The sequence below is a fragment of the Neolamprologus brichardi genome, chromosome 3, assembly GCF_056152115.1.
Source record: "Neolamprologus brichardi isolate AB-2024 chromosome 3, ASM5615211v1, whole genome shotgun sequence".
NCBI classification, from domain to species: domain Eukaryota; kingdom Metazoa; phylum Chordata; class Actinopteri; order Cichliformes; family Cichlidae; genus Neolamprologus; species Neolamprologus brichardi.
The window spans coordinates 52,380,718-52,401,747 of NC_142106.1; the positions used below are offsets into that span (position 1 = coordinate 52,380,718).

General features: G+C 41.1%; 2 protein-coding genes across 4 annotated transcripts in view; both read right to left on the bottom strand.

Annotated features, from left to right (window-relative positions):
- LOC148105779 (protein NLRC3-like) overlaps window positions 1-21,030 on the bottom strand; it is a 342,596-nt gene that overhangs the window by 199,839 nt on the left and 121,727 nt on the right. The window contains exon 3 of one of the 3 annotated variants that reach the window (XM_087838921.1): window positions 1,658-1,834. The exons of the other annotated variants lie outside the window; for them this stretch is intronic. Coding sequence (XP_087695047.1) covers window positions 1,658-1,834 — 177 coding nt within the window. The remainder of the gene's footprint in view (window positions 1-1,657; window positions 1,835-21,030) is intronic. 3 annotated transcript variants of the gene reach the window in all.
- Window positions 14,096-20,299, bottom strand: LOC148105787 (protein NLRC3-like). The gene is made up of 7 exons (XM_087830725.1): window positions 20,190-20,299; window positions 17,909-17,985; window positions 17,715-17,792; window positions 17,197-17,492; window positions 16,582-17,094; window positions 15,788-16,431; window positions 14,096-14,276 (listed from the first exon to the last, which is right to left on the bottom strand). Exons 1-7 carry the CDS (start codon window positions 20,297-20,299, stop codon window positions 14,096-14,098), a joined length of 1,899 nt encoding a protein of 632 aa, XP_087686851.1.

Genomic DNA, 21,030 nt, shown 5'->3' on the forward strand with positions numbered 1-21,030 from the left:
TTCCAGCACTTTCACACAAACATCTACTGTCATTATTGTCACCAAACTCTGTGGATCCTTTATTGCAAATTCAAATGGGATCAAATGGTCAGACAAAAGAGGGTTATGAGGAAATATGATGAAATGTTGTGTATTAGCAGCAAGTTATTGAATCATTTTCCTCAAAAACCAAACAAAATGATTGACAAACATGTTTTTACAAACTCAGTGTTGGACTTGGATCAGCAGGATAAGCTGATGTTTAAAGGCATTTGAGTCTCGCTGTATGAGAGTCCAGTTATTACTCAATATTTATGGATGATGTTCTTTCAGTGTTGCACTTTGTAGATGCTCCCTGAGCCTCACAGCCAGCTGCACATGGACCAGCTGACATTACCCAGCATTAGAGGCGAGTGTAAAAAAATGGATTTTCCTGTTTAAATGGTTTTAATTTGAATAAAGCGATGTTGATTCATTCAATCCTGAATCGATTTTTAATATAAATGTATTTTGCCAGAATCTCAGGTTAAAGCTCCGAAAAGTATTTCAACAACAACCAAACAGATAAAACAGTAAATGAGAGCAGCTAAACACACAAAGATGGAAACACAGAGCGTGGATCGTTCACTCGACGGCACGTACACGGACACGCCGTCGGGGCTGAACGTGGACAGCTCACAGATCCTGAAGCTGCAGGTTTCATCTGTCTCCAACCAAAACTGACTGAACCAGCAGCAAAAGAAGATCCAAACTACGCTTTACGTTTGATGAACATCGTCATGAATTCTCTCTGACTTTGACGTTTACTTCCTGCACAGCTCTCTCTCTCTCAGTGTACTTCAAGAACAATTTACCTTCAAAAATCTGTTTCCTGCATTATTCACTGCTTATTACTCACCAGTCTGCTGTTGTGTTCACTGCTGTCGGCCTCCGAATACAAAGCCTCATTTCTGCTGTTCAATACTGAAGAAATTTAAACCTTTTAAAATGATGACAGATTACAAACTCTCAGCTGTGTCTGTAATCAAACCTCTGTAACTTTGCTTCACTTCAGCAGCATCAGGTCATGTTCACATGTTGATTCATGGTTTGCTTCAGGTTTTGATCGACTGCAGAATATTTTGAAGGTTATCTGCTATAAAAAGCCAGAACAGGAAAATCTGCTTCATGTGTTTCTGTTTGATCCTCAGTGACTTTGACACAAAGGCCTCTGCTGTGATGATCACACCTCTGATCAAGTCTCACAGTGTCAGCTTTGTTTTTATACATATGGATATGTGCTGATAAATGATCAGAATTATAATATTTCCCACTGTCTGCTGTGTGCCGTGACCTTTGACCTGCTAAACACAGTCAGCTGTGGATTATTCATTGTTGTGTCTGATACTTAGAACTGTGAGGAAGAACTCTACACAGTTAATCAGGGTCCCCTCTCTCTGAATCAGGAAAGGTGGGCTGGCTGCGTGTGGGCCGCGGGCCATACGTTGAGTATCACTGTTTGAAATGTCAACATTGTTCTGCTGCAGTCAATGGACTAAACCAGAGAAGAAGAAAACAGACTTTACCATGAAGATCCTCAGTGTGGATCAGTACAATATCAGCCTGATGTCTGCAGTTTAGTGTCAGCACAACTTTCACATCATATTCATCTCAGCACAACTAAAACATGCTGACTGACCTCAGAGTTTCAAGTACACATCCTGGACTCTCCAGAAAACCACACAGATGCTTCACTCCTGAATCCTGCAGCTTGTTGTTGTAGCTCAGGTCCAGCTCTCTCAGATGGGAGGGGTTGGACTTCAGTGCTGCTGCCAGATAATCACAGCTGATCTCTGACAAACCACAGCTCCTCAATCTGTATAAAGAATGAAAGATGTAAGTTTATTAGACAAAGTGTGAGCTTGAAATCATTCAGTGTTTCATCATCTGTTCAGAGCTGAAGAAGGTTCAGAATGTAGAAGTTTAGAAAATGGAAACTCCGGAGAGGTCATGTGATGCTGTCAGACTAAGCGGAGGTCTTTCCTGAGCTTCCGCCGCCACTGAGCATATCTTGCTTTATTATCGATACGTTCTGCACAACCTTGAGGGATAAAAACTTTAAACAAGAGTCTGTTAAAATGCCTCCTACAAGAGCTGGAAAATCTGCATCCAACAAATCTCCAAGAGTCAGAAGCGAAAGAGGGTATGTCGACGAGCACAGCTACCCCGCCAAGTACACCTATGGATGCCGACACGCTCGCTGCGGAAATATCAAAGACAGTCGTGGACAAAATATCTACTGTGATGGAGAATAAATTCGACGAGCTCTCATTATCACTAAAAAATATATCAGTACAACTGGAATTAAATTCTCAACGGATCTCTTACACTGAGAATCGCATATCAACTGCAGAAGACTCCCTGTCAGGTATGGAAACTAGACTGGCTGATATGGAGACTAAAGTGAATATTCTTACGGAAAAATGTCTAGACTTGGAGGGCCGGAGCCGAAGAGACAACATTGTAATTCTGAACTTAAAGGAAGGCACTGAATGTCGTGAACCAGTAAAATTCCTCGAAGGCTGGCTACCGACTTTGCTGAGTTTTTAAACTCACAGGGGAAGATCAAAATCGACAGAGCACATCGGTCCACTGGATTATCAAGATCTAATCACCCTCGTGCAATGATTATTAAGGTGCATAATCCGGTAGACAAGATTAGGATTCTCACTGCAGCTAAAGATAATGCCCCCCTGACTTATGATGGACAGATCATTCATATTCGACAAGATTTGGTAACAGGAGTAAAAGAGATGTGACGTGCATTTAACGGAGTGTGCCAAAAACGTATCCAGAAAAATATGCGCTTTTATATGCGCTATCCTGCTACACTACACTTTTCTCACGGAGGGAAAAATTACTCCTTCCGTAAATCTGAAGATGCTCTTGCCTTTTTGGACAATTTGAGTTAAATTGAAGTACACTGACAGCAATTGATTGAATAAGATTAGTTCTATTATGGCACTTAAATATTAGACATACTCTTAATTTAAGGATACCCAGTAGGGATGCACCAATACACCTATGGATGCCGACACTATCGGCCTCGATACCACATTTTCTAAAGTACTCGTACTCGTTAAAAGTCCCCCGATACCGGGGACCGATACCACGGTCTGAGACCTGTCTATGTTTTAGCGGCATGTAAGGGGTTAATCACAGGCGCCGAGTGCCCGCCCCCAGGCCCCGAGTGCCCGCCCCCAGGCTCTGAGTGCCCGCCCCCAGGCCCCGGCTGCAGCTCGGAGCTGGGAGAAGGCGAGGCGAGACAAGTCAGCCATGTGGAACTATTTCAAAGTGAACGAAGACGCAAAAACAAAGGCGGACTGAAAATTGTGCTTAGCGAAATTGTCCAGAGGAGGCTCAAAAGGTAGTGCATTTAACACAAGTAATTTAATCAAGCACCTAAAATCCCAACACGACAACGAGTACAAAGAGTTTACCCACGCTTATTTACCCACGCTTATTTACCCACGCTTATTAGCACAGAGGAGCATAGCTGATGCTATAGCAGTGGGACGGAAAATAGTTGGGCATTTTAAACATTCCGCCTTAGCCTACTACCGCCTCGAGGACATTCAGGGACAGCTCAACCAGCCAATAAAGAGACTGCAGCAGGATGTACAGACGCGCTGGAACAGCACGTATTACATGCTCCAGTCCCTCATTGAGCAAAAGCGAGTGCTGGACGTGTCCGAGCACGAACTCCCTGACTATCTCACCGCTCACCAATGGGCGACTGTTGCCATCCTCGCCCCCTTTGAGGAACCAACTAAAAAAGTGAGCAGCTACAACGCATTAGCCTCTGATGTCATCCCAGCTGTGACTGTGCTAGTGAGACTTGTAAACAGAGAAACAGACGAGGACCACGGTGTCAAGACAATGAAAGCAACCTTACTGGCAGCTGTCAAGAAGCGCTTCAGTGACGTCGAAACCAACCCACTGTACTTCATCTCCACCATACTTGACCCAAGGTAAAGTCTGTGTGCTATAGGTATTCAATGATAAACTACAGTACTAAATGTAAGATTATTTTACATCTGAAATATTATATATTTGTAACTAAAATACACAAATACAAATGTATGCAATATATATATAATATGAAATACATTTCCCTTATTACTACCAGAAAGTCAAATGGCTGGCATTTGTCACAATAGTTTAGGGGAAACTAAAATCAGTCCTACTTTTCCACATATTAATACATTTATGAATTTTGTTCAGGTATAAGATCGCTTCTTCTCCAACAACACTGCTCCAGAGGTCAAGCTGCACCTGAAACAGGAGCTGCAGATGATGTCCAGAGCTGAGGCAGAGGGGAGTCGGGCAGAAGCTGCAGAACCTCCTGCTAAACTGTTCCTCGAGGCCCAGGCCAGCACTAGCAGCAGTCTGGACACTGTATTTGACGAAATCGCTAAGGAGCAGCCCCAGGCAGCACAGCCACTGGCAGCAGGTGCTGCCATTGAGCTCGACACATACCTCGGAGAGGCCCCAAGCCCTCGTGAAGACAGTCCTCTTAAGTACTGGGGTGTCAACAAAATCAGGTTCCCCACTTTGGCTAAAATAGCCCGTAAATACCTCTCAGCCCCATGTAGCAGTGTGGAAAGTGAAAGGCTTTTTAGCTCAGTGTCACACATTATAGATGAAAACAGAAACAGTCTGACTGCTGATAATGCAGAAAAGCTACTTTTCTTAAAAAAACCTGCCACTCACTTTTTCTCTTCATTAAGTGAGTCGTCTTAGACTTGATGTTAATACCTACCTCAGCTGCACTGACTGCCACAGTTCTATGTCGGTGGATGTTGTTAGTTTATTCAAATATAGTGCACTAAATAGCAAAGATGTTTATTAATGCCCCTTGTGTTGTTCAAAGCAGCAGAGTTTACAATAAACTGAAAACAATACTTGAGTTGCACTGACACTGTTTACATTTTTTTTTCATAATTATTTATTCTGTAATATGTTGCATACAACATGCTTTTCATTTTAAATAAAGGTTCTTAATACCAAACCAGTCCCTTGTTTTGTTTTGTTTGTTAAATTATAGGACTAAAGCTGTTACCTGTAAATTTAAGTCATGTTTTTATTAAGTACTCGGTATCGGTATCGGCGAGTACTGAAATGCAAGTACTCGTACTCGTACTCGTTTCCAAAAAAGTGGTATCGGTGCATCCCTAATACCCAGCCCATGCTAAGGTGTATTGGAACTGGAAGTTGTGCATTTATTAAGGAATGACTCTATTGTCCCCTCCCTTCTTATTTGTCTTTTCTTACGGACTTTATAAAGTAAAACGAGTTCAACTTAGAAATATAAAGGAGGTTGGCTGGGTTTTTCGGTGGCATGCGAGAGTTTGGAGGGGAATTTTTGTTTCTCTTTTATTTTCTTTTTGCCTCTCTGTCAGTGACTCTTGCTCGGTTTCACGAGACCCAGTTTTCTTTTTTGATGGATCGCAGGATCGTTTTTTGGGGGGAGGGAAGGGGGGTTGTCTTTCTCCTTTTTTTTTATCACTACTATTGTTGATATGAGGGAAATATTTTACTGCTATTGTTCATAATCATCATCATTACCATTGCATTAATAACATAATCTACAGTATTGATATTGCATTCAGAGGTTTAAATATATTGGCACCCAATTAGCCTTTATTACAGGTGCAGTGATAACCACTTTAAACTGTTGAGTTAAATTTATAATCTTAAATGCTTATATGCTGATTATATTGGGTCATATAAGAAAGGCCCAACTCTGAGTATAGTCTGGGCCTAAAAGTCTTGACAGGAAACTGCAGGTTTGCAGAGCATGCTTTTGCATCCGGAAAGTGAAACTAAGATTCTTACAGTAGAATAGTAGCTGAGCAAAGGCCTGAGTGTATTCAGCAACCTGCTGTGTTTGAGTTTTCTTGGTAACAGATGACTGAGAATAAGTCAGGAAGTATACTTTTAAAATGTCTTTGTTTCCTCTGTAAAGTGTGCATTTTTGATTGTTATTTTGAGGAGCTGTTTGGATGATGCTATTTGAATAACCAGGTTATTCATTATTATCTTTTATTTGTTTATATCTTTTATTAAGCTTTAAGTAGTGCCATTTGATTAAAGTATTTATTCAATATGTTACATATATACTTTCAGTTAGGTTATTACATATGTTACAGAGAGCTGTCTGGTGAGAGGTGAGACAGTGCAGTTGAGGTTGTGACACGTACACATACACACATGCAGAGTAGGTGAACTTAGGTCTAGGTAAGAGTTCAGACATATTTTGCTTGTAGCTGCATTTTTGTGCCTGCATATGTGATAGTTTGTTGCAGAACGTAAGCCTGATGTTCCAGAGATGAGCGAGAGTCAGAAGATGAACAGGAAGCACTTGGCTTCGAGATGAAGAGAATGTTCTTTTCTGACTGTGTCATAGGTCGTCAACAGATATTTGTGATGTAGATGTGATGTATCTGCTTTGACGCAGGAGGGGGCATCAGAAAACATTCCCTGATGCTATAAAAACAACTGCGGGTGTGTTTTTGGGCGGAGATCTACAGCTGATGTTTTGCAGAGTGCATCTCCCCATGCGTGTGTTTCAATAAATCATTGTTTGACTTGACCTTTCTGGAATTGGTGTTGTTGTGTACTTCATCTTCAATATTTGAACCCTTAACACTATGCATGGCTATTGTTTCCGTTGTTTTTCCATTTTTTTGTCTATATAATGTATCTAAAACTACCCACATTCCCTTTTATAGAAACATTTGTTTTTTTTTTTGCAGTAGCGCACTCCGAGAAATGGTTTCCCACACATCATATTATAATAGAGGGGGGGCAAAAAAAACTATAACAAAAAAAGTTGAGCTGATATGACTGACCTTAAAATAATTTCTTTAAATGTTAAAGGGCTGAATAATGTTGTTAAAAGACAAAAAACTCTTTCATTCTTGAAGAAGGAAAAAACACAAATTGCCTTACTTTCAGAAACTCATTTAAATGATTTGGAACACTTAAAACTAAAAAGAAGTTGGGTTGGCCAAGTTTTTTACTCGTCCTATAATACAAAAAGTAGAGGAGTAACCATCCTTATCCATCGTAATCTGCCTCTAACCATAGAAAAAGTCATAAAAGATAAGGAAGGACGCTACATTCTTATATCTGGTTTTTTTATTTAGAGAATCTATTTCCATAGGATGTGTTTATGGTCCAAATTCAGAAGTTGTCTCTTTTTTCCCCCAATCTCTTAACCCATGTTTCAGCCATAGCTTCCCCATATTTGGTTTTGGGAGGTGACTTTAATTGTGTTCCTGATCCTAGGTTTGATAAATCTCCACCAGGGGTGACTTGTCGCCAAAAGCATTAGACTGACAGAGTTTTGTTCTGATCTAGAAATTTTTGATTCCGGGCGAGTAGCTCAACCCACAGATAGGGATTTCACTTTTTTTTCTTGCCCCCATCAGAGTTTCTCAAGAATAGATTTGCTCCTGTCATCCAGGATGGTGTTGGACAGGATGGAAGAGTGCTCAATAAGTTCTTGTCCATTATCTGATCATTCAGTAGTAAGTATAAATATTCACCCACCTTATTTTGAGCCATATTCCGATGGAGGATGAATCCTTATTTATTGAGTATATCACTAAAGAATGGGAATGTTTTTATGACCATTAATAAAACAGAAGATGTAAGCCCATCTTTATTGTGGGAAACTGCTAAAGCTTATCTTAGGGGTAGTATTATCTCATGCACCACAGCGCAGAGGCTTACCAAATTTATTCTTTTATAATTGGGCATGTCATAGCCGTATCTTATGGGAGTGGCTACATGCTTATCTAAATTCTCACTCTCACCTAGACTCTTGGTCCACTTTACCTTATTCCCTTTGGAGCTTAGCTGTCTGTGACAAAAAAAAAACAATATTACAAATGTGGATTAAGAATAACCCAATCATCTATAATACAATAAGGGTCTGGGGGGAAATGCGTAAAAGGTTGGGCAGAGAAGATTGCACTTCATTCTTGACTCCTTTACTGAGAAACAAAGATTTTGTTCCAGGAATGTCTCACAGTATGTCCGATAAGTGGCATAAAAAGGGATTAAGGGTAATTGGCGATTTGTATCAAAACAACACACTGATGAACTTTGAGCAATTGCAGTCAAATTTTAATATTCCTAGAGACCACTTTTTTGGCTTTCTCCAGGTTCGTAACTTTGTTCATTCTAAAATTCCACAGTCTTCAGAAATAGTTATATATGATGATATTGAGACATTTCTTATTAAACAAAAAAACAGAACTCATTTCATCTCAGCCTTTTATTCTCTCCTATATACTCTCAGTAGTAACACATTGAGTGCTATTGATAAATGGGAGAGAGATCTTAATAATCAATATACTGAAGAGGAGTGGAATCATAGTGGAATTGTGATTAAGATGTTCTCAGTTAAATAGGAAGCAAGCCTAAAGGACAACAATTCATTCTTGGAGTTTATCTTTTTCTCTTTCTAAATCTGTGGGTAAATGAGCGAAAATATGTTTCTTTTTTTTTCTCTCCTCTTTACCCCATAAATGTATTTGTACAGGTATATAATGACTTAAATAATATGCCGTTTTGGTTTTTTCTTTTCTTTTCTTTCTTTCTTTCTTTCTTTCTTTCTTTCTTTCTTTCTTTCTTTCTTTCTTTCTTTCTTTCTTTCTTGTTTGTCTGCTTTGTTATGTTTTTATGCTTTTCTTGATAATGAATAAAAACTGTTTAATCGTGAAAATGGAAACTCCAAACAGCTGAAGCCAAAAGGAAGCAGCTTCAAACAAACACAACAAGAGAAAAAAGTCTTACATTTATCATAAAAATGAGAAAAAGACTTGAAAAAGTCGTGTTTTTTCTTCCAGGAACCACAAGGCTTCACTTTTAAAGGTGAAGTGTGAAAGAAATGGACATATTTGAAGTCCAACACCTTTTTCCAGTCACATTATTAATGCAGACAAACTACAAGCTCATTTTCATTCCAACAAGTCATCTTCTGACCTGGACTAACAACACTGGTCTCTATGTGCAGCTGGCTGTGAGACCAGTGCTCAGAGAGCGTCTACAAAGTGCAACACTGAAAGAACATCACACACTAATTTGCTTCCAGCACTTTTACACAAACATCTACTGTCATTATTGTCACCAAACTCTGTGGATCCTTTATTGCAAATTCAAATGGGATCAAATGGTCAGACAAAAGAGGGTTATGAGGAAATATGATGAAATGTTGTGTATTAGCAGCAAGTTATTGAATCATTTTCCTCAGAAACCAAACAAAATTATTGACAAACATGTTTTTACAAACTCAGTGTTGGACTTGGATCAGCAGGATAAGCTGATGTTTAAAGGCATTTGAGTCTCGCTGTATGAGAGTCCAGTTATTACTCAATATTTATGGATGATGTTGTTTCAGTGTTGCACTTTGTAGACGCTCCCTGAGCCTCACAGCCAGCTGCACATGGACCAGCTGACATTACCCAGCATTAGAGGTGGGTGTAAAAAAATGGATTTTCCTATTTAAATGGTTTTAATTTGAATAAAGCTATGTTGATTCATTCAATCCTGAATCGATTTTTAATATAAATGTATTTTGCCAGAATCTCAGGTTAAAGCTCCCAAAAGTATTTCAACAACAAGCAAACAGATAAAACAGTAAATGAGAGCAGCTAAACACACAAAGATGGAAACACAGAGCGTGGATCATTCACTCGACGGCACGTACACGGACACGCCGTCAGAGCTGAAAGTGGACAGCTCACAGATCCTGAAGCTGCAGGTTTCATCTGTCTCCAACCAAAACTGACTGAACCAGCAGCAAAAGAAGATCCAAACTACGCTTTACGTTTGATGAACATCGTCATGAATTCTCTCTGACTTTGACGTTTACTTCCTGCACAGCTCTCTCTCTCTCAGTGTACTTCAAGAACAGTTTACCTTCAAAAATCTGTTTCCTGCATTATTCACTGCTTATTACGCACCAGTCTGCTGTTGTGTTCACTGCTGTCGGCCTCTAAAAACAAAGCCTCATTTCTGCTGTTCAATACTGAAGAAATTTAAACCTTTTAAAATGATGACAGATTACAAACTCTCAGCTGTGTCTGTAATCAAACCTCTGTAACTTTGCTTCACTTCAGCAGCATCAGCTCATGTTCACATGTTGATTCATGGTTTGCTTCAGTTTTTGATCGACTGCAGAATATTTTGAAGGTTATCTGCTATAAAAAGCCAGAACAGGAAAATCTGCTTCATGTGTTTCTGTTTGATCCTCAGTGACTTTGACACAAAGGCCTCTGCTGTGATGATCACACCTCTGATCAAGTGTCACAGTGTCAGCTTTGTTTTTATACATATGGATATGTGCTGATAAATGATCAGAATTATAATATTTCCCACTGTCTGCTGTGTGCCGTGACCTTTGACCTGCTAAAGACAGTCAGCTGTGGATTATTCACTGTTGTGTCTGATACTTAGAACTGTGAGGAAGATCACTACACAGTTAATCATAGAGGAAGCATAGTCCTAAACAGAAGCCCCAGGTACACCACCAACCCGTTCATGTGTCTAACCGTTTTTCCCCACTCTGCGACACACCCGCCGTGGGTCAAACTCTGGTAATTAGTGATTCTGTTCTCAGACATGTGAAGCTAGAGACACCGGCAACCATAGTCAATTGTCTTCCAGGGGCCAGAGCAGGCGACATTGAAGGAAATTTAAAACTGCTGGCTAAGGGTAAACGTAAATTCAGTAAAATCATAATTCACGTCGGCAGTAATGACACCCGGTTACGCCAATCGGAGGTCACTAAAATCAATATTGAATCGGTGTGCAACTTTGCCAAAACAATGTCGGACTCTGTAGTTTTCTCTGGTCCCCTCCCCAATCAGACCAGGAGTGACATGTTTAGCCGCATGTTCTCCTTAAATTGCTGGCTGTCTGAGTGGTGTCCCAGAAACGATGTGGGCTTCATAGATAATTGGCAAACCTTCTGGAGGAAACCTGGTCTTGTTAGGAGAGATGGCATCCATCCCACTTTGGATGGAGCAGCTCTCATTTCTAGAAATATCGACAAATTTATTAAACCCCTCAAAATATGACTATCCAGAGTTGGGACCAGGAAGCAGAGTTGCAGTCTTACACGCCTCTCTGCAGCTTCTCTCCTGCTGCTGCCCCCCCAAAAACCCATCTCCATAGAGACTGTGTCAGCTTCCAAAGACAAAAAACAAACTAAAAACCAGCAACAAACAGTTTAAACATTTACAAAGAAAGAACAATACAGTATCCACATCTGAACCAAAGAGTAAAACAGTGAAATGTGGATTATTAAATATTAGGTCTCTCTCCTCCAAGTCTCTGTTAGTACATGACTTAATAATTGATCAACAAATTGATTTACTCTGCCTTACAGAAACCTGGTTGCAGCAGGATGATTATGTCAGTTTAAATGAATCAACACCCCCGAGTCATTCTAACTACCAGAAATCTCGAAGCACAGGTCGAGGGGGCGGTGTGGCAGCAATTTTTCACACCAGTCTATTAATTAATGAAAGACCAAGACAGACTTTTAATTAATTTGAAAGCCTGATGCTTAACATTGTCCACCCCAGCTGTGAAACTCAGAAACCAGTCTTACTTGTTATCATCTATCGTCCACCTGGGCCTTACACAGAGTTTCTGTCTGATTTCTCAGACTTTATATCTAATTTAGTTCTGAGCTCAGATAAAATAATTATTGTGGGTGATTTTAACATCCATGTTGATGCTAAAAATGACAGCCTCAACATGGCATTTAATCTGTTGTTAGACTCAATTGGTTTCTCTCAAAATGTAAAAGAACCCACCCACCACTTTAATCACACTCTAGATCTTGTTTTAACATATGGCATAGAAACTGAACATTTAACAGTGTTTCCTGAAAACCCTCTCCTGTCTGATCATTTCTTGATAACATTTACAGTTACAATAATTGATTACACAGCAGTGGAGACTAGACTTTATCAAAGTAGATGTCTTTCTGAAAGCGCTGTAACTAAGTTTAAGAATATAATCCAGCCACTGTTATCATCGTCAATGCCCTGTACCAACACAGAGCAGAGCAGCTATCTGAACGCTACCCCAACAGAGGTCGATTATCTTGTTAATAATTTTACCTCCTCACTACGTACGACTCTGGATACTGTAGCTCCAGTGAAAACTAAGGTCTCTAATCAGAAGTACCTGACTCCGTGGTATAATTCTCAAACACGTACCCTAAAGCAGATGACTCGTAATCTGGAGAGGAAATGGCGTGTCACAAATTTAGAGGATCATCATTTAGCCTGGAGAAATAGTTTGTTGCTTTATAAGAAAGCCCTCCGCAAAGCCACAACAGCTTACTACTCATCACTGATTGAAGAAAATAAGAACAACCCCAGGTTTCTCTTCAGCACTGTAGCCAGGCTGACAAAAAGTCAGAGCTCTTTTGAGCCAACCATCACTTTAACGTTAACTAGTAATGACTTCATGAACTTCTTCACAAATAAAATTTTTATCATTAGAGAAAAAATTACCAATAATCATCCCACAGATGTATTATTATCTACAGCTACTCTTAGTACCATTGATGTTAAGTTAGACTCTTTTTCTCCAATCGATCTTTCTGAGTTAACTTCAATAATTACTTCCTCCAAACCATCAACGTGTCTTTTAGACCCCATTCCTACAAAACTGCTCAAAGAAGTCCTGCCATTGATTATTCTTCGATCTTATATATGATCAACCTATCAATAATGATCGGCTATGTACCACAGGCCTTCAAGGTGGCTGCAGTTAAACCTTTACTCAAAAAGCCATCTCTAGACCCAGCAGTCTTAGCTAATTATAGGCCAATCTCCAACCTTCCTTTCATATCAAACATCCTTAAAAGAGTACTTGTCAAACAGCTAACAGATCATCTGCAGAGGAATGGTTTATTTGAAGAGTTTCAGTCAGGTTTCAGAACTCATCACAGCACAGAAACAGCTTTAGTGAAGGTTAGAAATGATTTTCTTATGGCCTCTGACAGTGGACTCATCTCTGTGCTTGTCCTTCTTGACCTTAGTGCAGCATTCGATACTGTTGATTATAATATCCTATCAGAGCGATTAGAACATGCTGTAGGTATTACAGGTATTGCACTGCAGTGGTTTGTATCATATCTATCTAATAGACTCCAATTTGTGCATGTAAATGGAGAGTCCTCTTCACACACTGAGGTTAATTATGGAGTTCCACAGGGTTCAGTGCTAGGACCAATTCTGTTTACACTATACATGCTTCCCCTAGGTAGCATCATTAGAAGACATAGCATACATTGCAGCAGCAGAAGTGGCTTTACAAATGAAAGAGGAAGAGGAGAAGAAGAGGAGAGGGAGGCCACCCTGACCATCACTCCAGCTGAAAACATCACACTTCCATTAAAGTTGGTGAGAAAATGTTGAGCAGGATGAGCTGCTGGCTAATCTGGAGGCTGTAGCAGCAGCTCACAGTCACAGTGGATTTCGACTCATGAAAAAGCTCTGGCTGCTTCATTTCTCATCTCATATCAGAGACTTTAATGCTTCACTGAAGCTGTACTGTGATGCTTCCATATTCCAGTGAGGCCTCCATAATGATTTCAGCTGTTCTGTACACACACTGTGTGCCCTGTATGGCTCAAAGTCTCTGCAGCCTGTTTTTATCTGCTATCATCAGATCTTCATCATCCTCATTCACATCCCTCACACACTCTACAGCCTCATCAGCACTGACTTCATCTTCACTGACTGATGGAGCACAACATGAACCTGTGGAGGCTGAAACACTGTCCTGTCAAACATCTCCCCATCACCACTCCACTTCTGTCAGCCTTTAAGTGAACCCTGCTCAAGTCTGTCACTTCTGTTTGGAGCCAAAAGGAAAAATTGTTGTTCAGTCGTTTGGAAAGACAACATTTCTGAAAGCACTCAAACTTCTTCACATTTGTCTTCAGACACATCCTGAACATTTAGGAACTGAAGAAAGTTTCAAACCTCAATCAAAGACCTGAAATATAGAAAAACAACAACAGCCGCAGTCAGTGAACTCACCTCAGAGTCTCCAGTCGACAGTTTGGACTCTCCAGTCCAGCACACAGAAGCTTCACTGCTGAATACTGCAGCTTGAAGTTGTAACTCATGTCCAGCTCTGTCAGATGGGAGGGGTTGGACTTAAGAGCTGAGGCCACAACTTCACAGTGAGAATCTGAGAATCCACACAGAGTCAGTCTGTGATGATAGAAAATATAAAATGTGTTATTATAAAAGCAGAAAATCTGCATTATAAACACAGACTGAATGTATATGAAGACAAAACAGAGTGAGGTCATAATCTGATGAATCTGCTCTTCACATCTGTGCTTCAGCTCCTCTTACTGTGTTTGACATGACACAACGATTGAGTCTCTCTCAGACCTGCAGACTTTTAATGAGAATCTTTGTTTGGCTTTAATCTGCAGATGAAGGAGGAAGATGGTGTCACATTTAGGCTTCCATAATGTCCACAGTCTGTCACTGAGATCTGATCCAGAGTCAGAGTGAAGACACACATTTGGACTGTTTCCTGTTTTGACTCCAGAACATTTTGAATGAGTTCAGCTCAGTGAAGAGTTCCAGCTGGAAAGATGATCTCTGTTTGCTACCTGCTGTCAGGTACGACTGTTCACGTCCACACGCAGGAAAAACCTGCTGACTGTTACCAAACGGAGCAGAAATCTCATCACTGGACAATAATGATGAATGAACTCAGAGCTGCTGATATCAGATCTGATTTCAGGGGAAGTAAACACAGAAATGATTGGCTCATTTTAGCTTTCTGAGCCATTATCTGCTGGTGTGTCGCTAGTTGGCAGAAAATTATTTGTATTCCTGTTCAGGGCTTCAGTGTTTATGAGTCCAGATCCAGGTGACAGCAAGTCAAAAGGATGTTACCTGTCTGTGTCCAGCAGCAGCCTGTATTCACTTTGAATAGTGTTATAACCTGACATGGATCAGTTTGTCTTTGATTGGTTTGTAAATGTCACTGTTTCCATTGGACCTGAGTGACGGTACAAAGACAGAGAGGGAGAGAAAGGAGAGAGAGGATGGAGACAGCAAAGAGAGAGCAAACACAAACAGGTGAGAGTGGACAGGTGACCAAGGTCAGCAACCAATCAGAGAGCTTCTGTTTGACCCACAGTCACTGATGATGACTGCACATAACCAAGCAGTGTGTTACTCTGATATCAAATATGGATCCTGCTCTTATAATAATGATCATCAGATGATATTATTGTGTTATTTTGTAGCTGAATACGATGTTTGTGTGATTATCAGTGAAAGAAGCAGTGAGGAGGATGGAGAGAGAGAGAGGACAGAGGGTGAAGTTAGAAACACTAAAAGGATTTTTCATGGATTTCATGGATGATTTGAGTGATTTCCAGCAGGACACTTAAACATGTCAGTGGACATCCTAAAGAACATATTCACTGATATGAAACGTGTCATTGAACAGGATTAATATCAGTGGAAACATGGTGGAAACAGCTGTGACTGCATGGATGTGACACACTTCAAATCTGTTCTCCACTCTTGGATTTGGGATCCATGGAGCTGCTGCTGAGTCTGTACAATAAAGGAATGGTGTGGAAGGTTGCAGCGTATGGACACAAACACTTTGTGGTTACAATCTGACTTTATTTTCAAAATTAAACTACTAACCTACACTGATCAATGATGTTAATGATCACATCTGGACTCACCGAGCCTTTCTGCAGTTCCTCACAGCTGGAATCAGTCTCCGTCGTCCCTGCTCTGATGTTTTGTACTTCTGTAGGTCAAACTCATCCAGAACCTCCTCTGACATCTGCAGCATGAAGGCCAGAGCTGAGCACTGGATCTCAGAGAGTTCCTTCTTTGACTTGAGGAACTCTTGGATCTCCTGGAATAATGAGAGGTGGTTCATCTCCATCAGACAGTGGAAGATGTTGATGCTTCTGTCAGGAGAGATTTTATCACTGTTCATCTCCTTCAGGTTGTTGATGACTCTCTGGATGGTTCCTGGACTGATCTCTGTCTGACCCAGCAGACCTACTAAGAGTCTCTGGTTGGACTCCAGACAGAGGCCATGAAGGAAGCGAACAAACAGGTCCAGGTGGCCATTTTTACTCTGGAGGGATTTATACATGGCTCTGTTCAGGAAATCATCCAAAGAGGACTCGTTGTATTTTTTTCCCAAAAAGTTCTTCAGCACCTCTGTCTTCCTGTTGGTGTGACAGTGGAACATGTAGACAGCAGCCAGAAACTCCTGAATGCTCAGATGAACAAAGCAGTAGACTGGTTTCTGGAAGATCACACACTCTCTTTTGAAGATCTCTGTACAAACTCCTGAGTACACCGAGGCCTCTGTCACATCCAGACCACACTGCTCCAGGTCATCTTGGTAGAACATGATGTTTCCTTTCTCCAGATGTTCAAACGCCAGCCTCCCCAGCTTCAGAAGAACTTCCCTGTAAGCCTCCGTCAGCTCCTGTGGACTCGTCTCATGTCCCTCATGGTACTTGTTCTTCTTCCTCTTTGTCTGAACCAGCAGGAAGTGTGAGTACATGTCAGCCAGGGTCTTGGGGAGCTCTCCTCTCTGCTTTGTAGTCAACATGTGCTCCAGAACTGTAGCAGTGATCCAGCAGAAGACTGGGATACTACACATGATGTGGAGGCTCCTGGATGTCTTCATGTGGGAGATGATTCTGCTGGACAGCCCTTCTTTACTGAATCTCCTCCTGAAGTACTCCTCCTTCTGGGCGTCAGTGAAGCCTCGTACTTCTGTTAGCCTGGCAACACATGTAGGAGGGATCTGATTGGCTGCTGCAGGTCGGGAAGTTATCCAGACGAGAGCCGAGGGAAGCAGATTCCCCTGGATGAGGTTTGTCAGCAGCTGGCTGACTGATGACTTCTGTGTGACATCAGACAGCAGCTTCCTGTTGGTGAAATCCAATGAAAGTCTGCTTTCATCCAGGCCGTCAAAGATGAACAAAAGCTGAGAGACAGCCAGCTTCTCTGCTGTGACCTTCTGTAATGTTGGATGGAAAACATGGAGCAGCTCCAGAAGACTGTACTGCTCATCTCTGATCAGGTTCAGCTCCCTGAATGAAAGCAGAACCACCACACTGACATGTTGGTTCTCCAAGCCCTCTGCCCAGTCCAGAGTGAACTTCTGCACTGAGAAGGTTTTTCCAACACCAGCCACACCGTTGGTCAGAACCACTCTGATGGGTCTCTGTTGGTCAGGTAAGGCTTTAAAGATGTCCTGGCACCTGATTGGAGCGTCATGGAGGGCGTCCATCTTGGAAGCTGTCTCCAGCTGCCTCACCTCATGTTGGGTATGAACCTCTTCACTCTGTCCCTCTGTGATGTAGAGCTCAGTGTAGATCCTGTTGAGGAGGGTTCTACTTCCTGTTTCATCACTTCCTTCAGTCACACGTTCACATCTCCTCCTCAGACTGATCCTGTTGAGGAGGGTTCTACTTCTTGTTTTTTCACTTCTTTCAGTCACACGTTCACATCTCCTCAACAGACTGATCCTGTTGAGGAGGGTTCTACTTCCTGTTTTATCACTTCCTTCAGTCACACGTTCACATCTCCTCCTCAGACTGATCCTGTTGAGGAGGGTTCTACTTCCTGTTTTATCACTTCCTTCAGTCACACGTTCACATCTCCTCCTCAGACTGATCTTATGTTCATCTAAAACCTCCTGCAGACCAACATCTGCTGAAAGAATGAAAAACAATGAGACTAAAGAGAAAGAAAACTCTTCAATGTCTGAACAACACAAGAAGTCCAGTTTTCAGAAATGAGTCCATCAGCAGACAGATGTTCAGTCTTACTTTGTACACAGCTGCTCTGACTGGCTGTCTGCAGTCCAGCTCTGGTTCTGGATCTTTCTCCACACTGTGCAGAAGCTCTGATGGTGACACAGAAAAGTCAAAGTGGAGATACTTCTGTACACCTTTGATTAGACTCATTATAAAAAGGAAAAAAAGTTTTATCACAGTCATGTTTCCAGTTCACTGACTTACATTTATTCCATGGACGCTCACTCTAACCTGAACCACAGCTACAACCCAACATTGTTGAGGCCTCATCTCCTCCTTTCCTGACTGTAGAGGTTAAATATACAACAACCAACAAATAAAAGAATTTGGTTCATTTCAAAGAAATTCACACGGTGACCAAGTAAAGTAACCGTAGTAAAGGAGACAACATCCCGTTGATGGTGGGATTATTTAAAAGATTTGCTTTAGACACGTCACCAAATGCAGTTGAACCACTCGTGGATCCATGTTTGACCATTCTACCACTCTGAGCTCTGCTTTTTAATCATTTTATTATTATCATCATTCATTTATTCATTATTTGGAGGGGGGCTATTTCCTAATGCCACCCTAATAAGGTGATGTTCAAGGGGAAATATAACAGAAACTCGTTCAGTGTTATTCATTAATAAATTAACAGATAAACTGTGAAGAAGAAAAAAACTGAGATTTAAAGGAGAGAGTGAGAAACTTGATCATCCATCCTCATAATACATGTTTATCAGTATCTGCTGTGACCATACTGCAGTAATAACTACAAGTCTACATTTCTGTGAGTGTTGATCAATCACAGCAGGAATCTGAGCTCATCTCTGCACACAGAGCAGCTTCAGCTCTGGGATAAACTGCTCGCTTCACGTCCTTCTCAGCTCACAGACACTCATCCTGATTCCTTTAACATTTGATGGTATAATTCATCTGAGTTTACACTTTATCTGCATAAATACAGAAAAACAGACCCAAACACCAGAAACCATCAGTTTCACCATGTAGAATATATTGTTGTTTCCTTGCTTTTAATTCAGAGAAAAACTCTGATTTTGATTTTCTCTGTTCTCTTTGCCACAGCCCATCCCAGCAGCAGCTGAAGCAGCTGACTGTCACAACACTGAATAACACTTTAGGAGGAATTTCAGAGGTCAGTAAAGCTCCAGTTTCAACATCAGTTAATTAATCATAGTTCATCATAAATGTTAACCTGGCTGGCACACATGTTAATGTTAGCCATTTAAATATTAGCAGTTAGCTGAGGCCACAAGAAGAAGAGGCCCTAGAAGAACAATGGATGATAAGATTAGATTTTCAAGACTAGGCAGAGACGTGTTTTCCTTTACTGTCTCTTACAGAGGAGGGAGCAGATACCAGACGAGGTCACGGAGGTACGGGGAGGATTCGCAGCAGACAGCAAGACTGCCACGTCCATGCGAGAGAGCGATGGCTACGGTAATCTCTGTTTTTGTCTCCCTATATAATGTTGTACAGCCCATTTGAGGGTTATCCTCTCTGTGAACCAGATGCTTGATTTCACACAGAGGTCCACAGCGCTGTGTAAACTTGTAATTTCAACTGCCAATGCAAATTAAATCTTTTTAAATGTAAAAAAGCAAACCCAAACCCAGATAACTAGAAGGGTTGCATCAGGAAGCATCAAACACATGGATCCATCTACTGCTGCAACCCCTGTGGAAATAAGGGAGCCTCCCAAAGTACCTTTAGCCCATAGCCACATTAGCAGTCTGCTAAGCTAGAATTAAGGTAGCTGTTAGCTGCTATGGCTAATAAAACAGCGAGGCAACAAACGTTATGGTTTTCCTGTTAGTCTGTAACATTATCATAGATGAAGTTAATTTAACAGGAAAACAGTTTATGTTTCTCTCACAGAACCTGATTGAACAGCATCAATGACACAGAAACAGGATCAGCCTACATCACCAACTGAATTTGATCAGTTATAAAACGATTTACCTCGACAGGCTCCTTCACTCGCTGCTTTTAAACCTCCTTTAAAACACACTTTTACTCCCTGACCTTTGACCCAGTGTGACATGTTGACTCACTACCTCAGACAGCTTAAAAATAGTCTTTTTGTTTTTTGGTGCAGCCTAAAAGAACCGTAAAATATCTGTCCTATATACAGTTATGTTCATATATTTTTGTACTACATCAGGAAACTCAAAAATATAGTTTGTAATATTTTAATCCTTATTTTTAAAACTGTTTTTGTCATTTTTCTTCTCCCATTGCATCTAAAATCATTATTTACACTGAATAAATGAGTGAGCAGCTCTCTTACATTGTTGCTGCAGTTTCATTACTGAACTTTAGAGGTTGATCTTTGGACCAGTCACTCCTCACAGACACACAGATGGATGCTGCAGATCCTGCTCCATCCTCTTCCTCCATCTTCTTGATGTCAGGGTGGAGTTAGTCTGAGAGGTAAACACACACACTCAGAGGTGCTGTTGTACTGGATGCATCACACTGACGGGTTTCTAAAGTTCTCATTGATCATTTCATGGAGTTTCTGTGGTAAACACTGTCCTGTGACGTATGTGTTATGGTGAGGGTCATGAGGGCTAACCAGCCCCACTCCTTACTCCTCATATTTCAGCCTGAAGCACAATAACAGCCTAAACCTAACCAGGAGGCTGTAACCTCAAAGGGACTTCATGGTTAGAAATAAAGGTTCAATGAAATGAAGCAGATCATAAAAACATGAGTTCCAACTTTAAAAGAAGCATCCACACGATGACGGCACAGCAGAGCAGCACTTTCTCTAACACACTGATTCACTTCCACTGACACAAGGACACACACAGGAAGGCACACACACACAAGCCTTTATAAGAAACAACACAATCATCTGCGCTTGACTTGTCAATCCAAGTCCTTAGCCCATGAGCCCGCGGTATCAGACCACAGATATTCCCTTACTTTGAAAAAATAAAGCCAGTTTTCAGAACAGACCTGATGTTTATGCTACAGCCTGTTTACCAATATAATCAATATCAGATATCAGAGCAACAGAAACCTCGCCCAGATAGCAAGGAAACATTGAAACAACGTTGAGTCAATATCAGGCGACGTCATTGAACCAACGTTGAAGAGTGACGTTGACCTAATATGAGGTGCCG

Coding starts and splice junctions, on each gene's coding strand:
- LOC148105787 (XM_087830725.1), bottom strand. CDS start 20,299: ATGGAGGAAGAGGATGGAGCAGGATCTGCAGCATCCATCTGTGTGTCT. Junction 17,493..17,714: donor TGAACGTGTGACTGAAGGAA/GTGATAAAACAG, acceptor GTGTGACTGAAG/GAAGTGATGAAACAGGAAGT. Junction 17,095..17,196: donor AGGGCTTGGAGAACCAACAT/GTCAGTGTGGTG, acceptor CCAACATTACAG/AAGGTCACAGCAGAGAAGCT.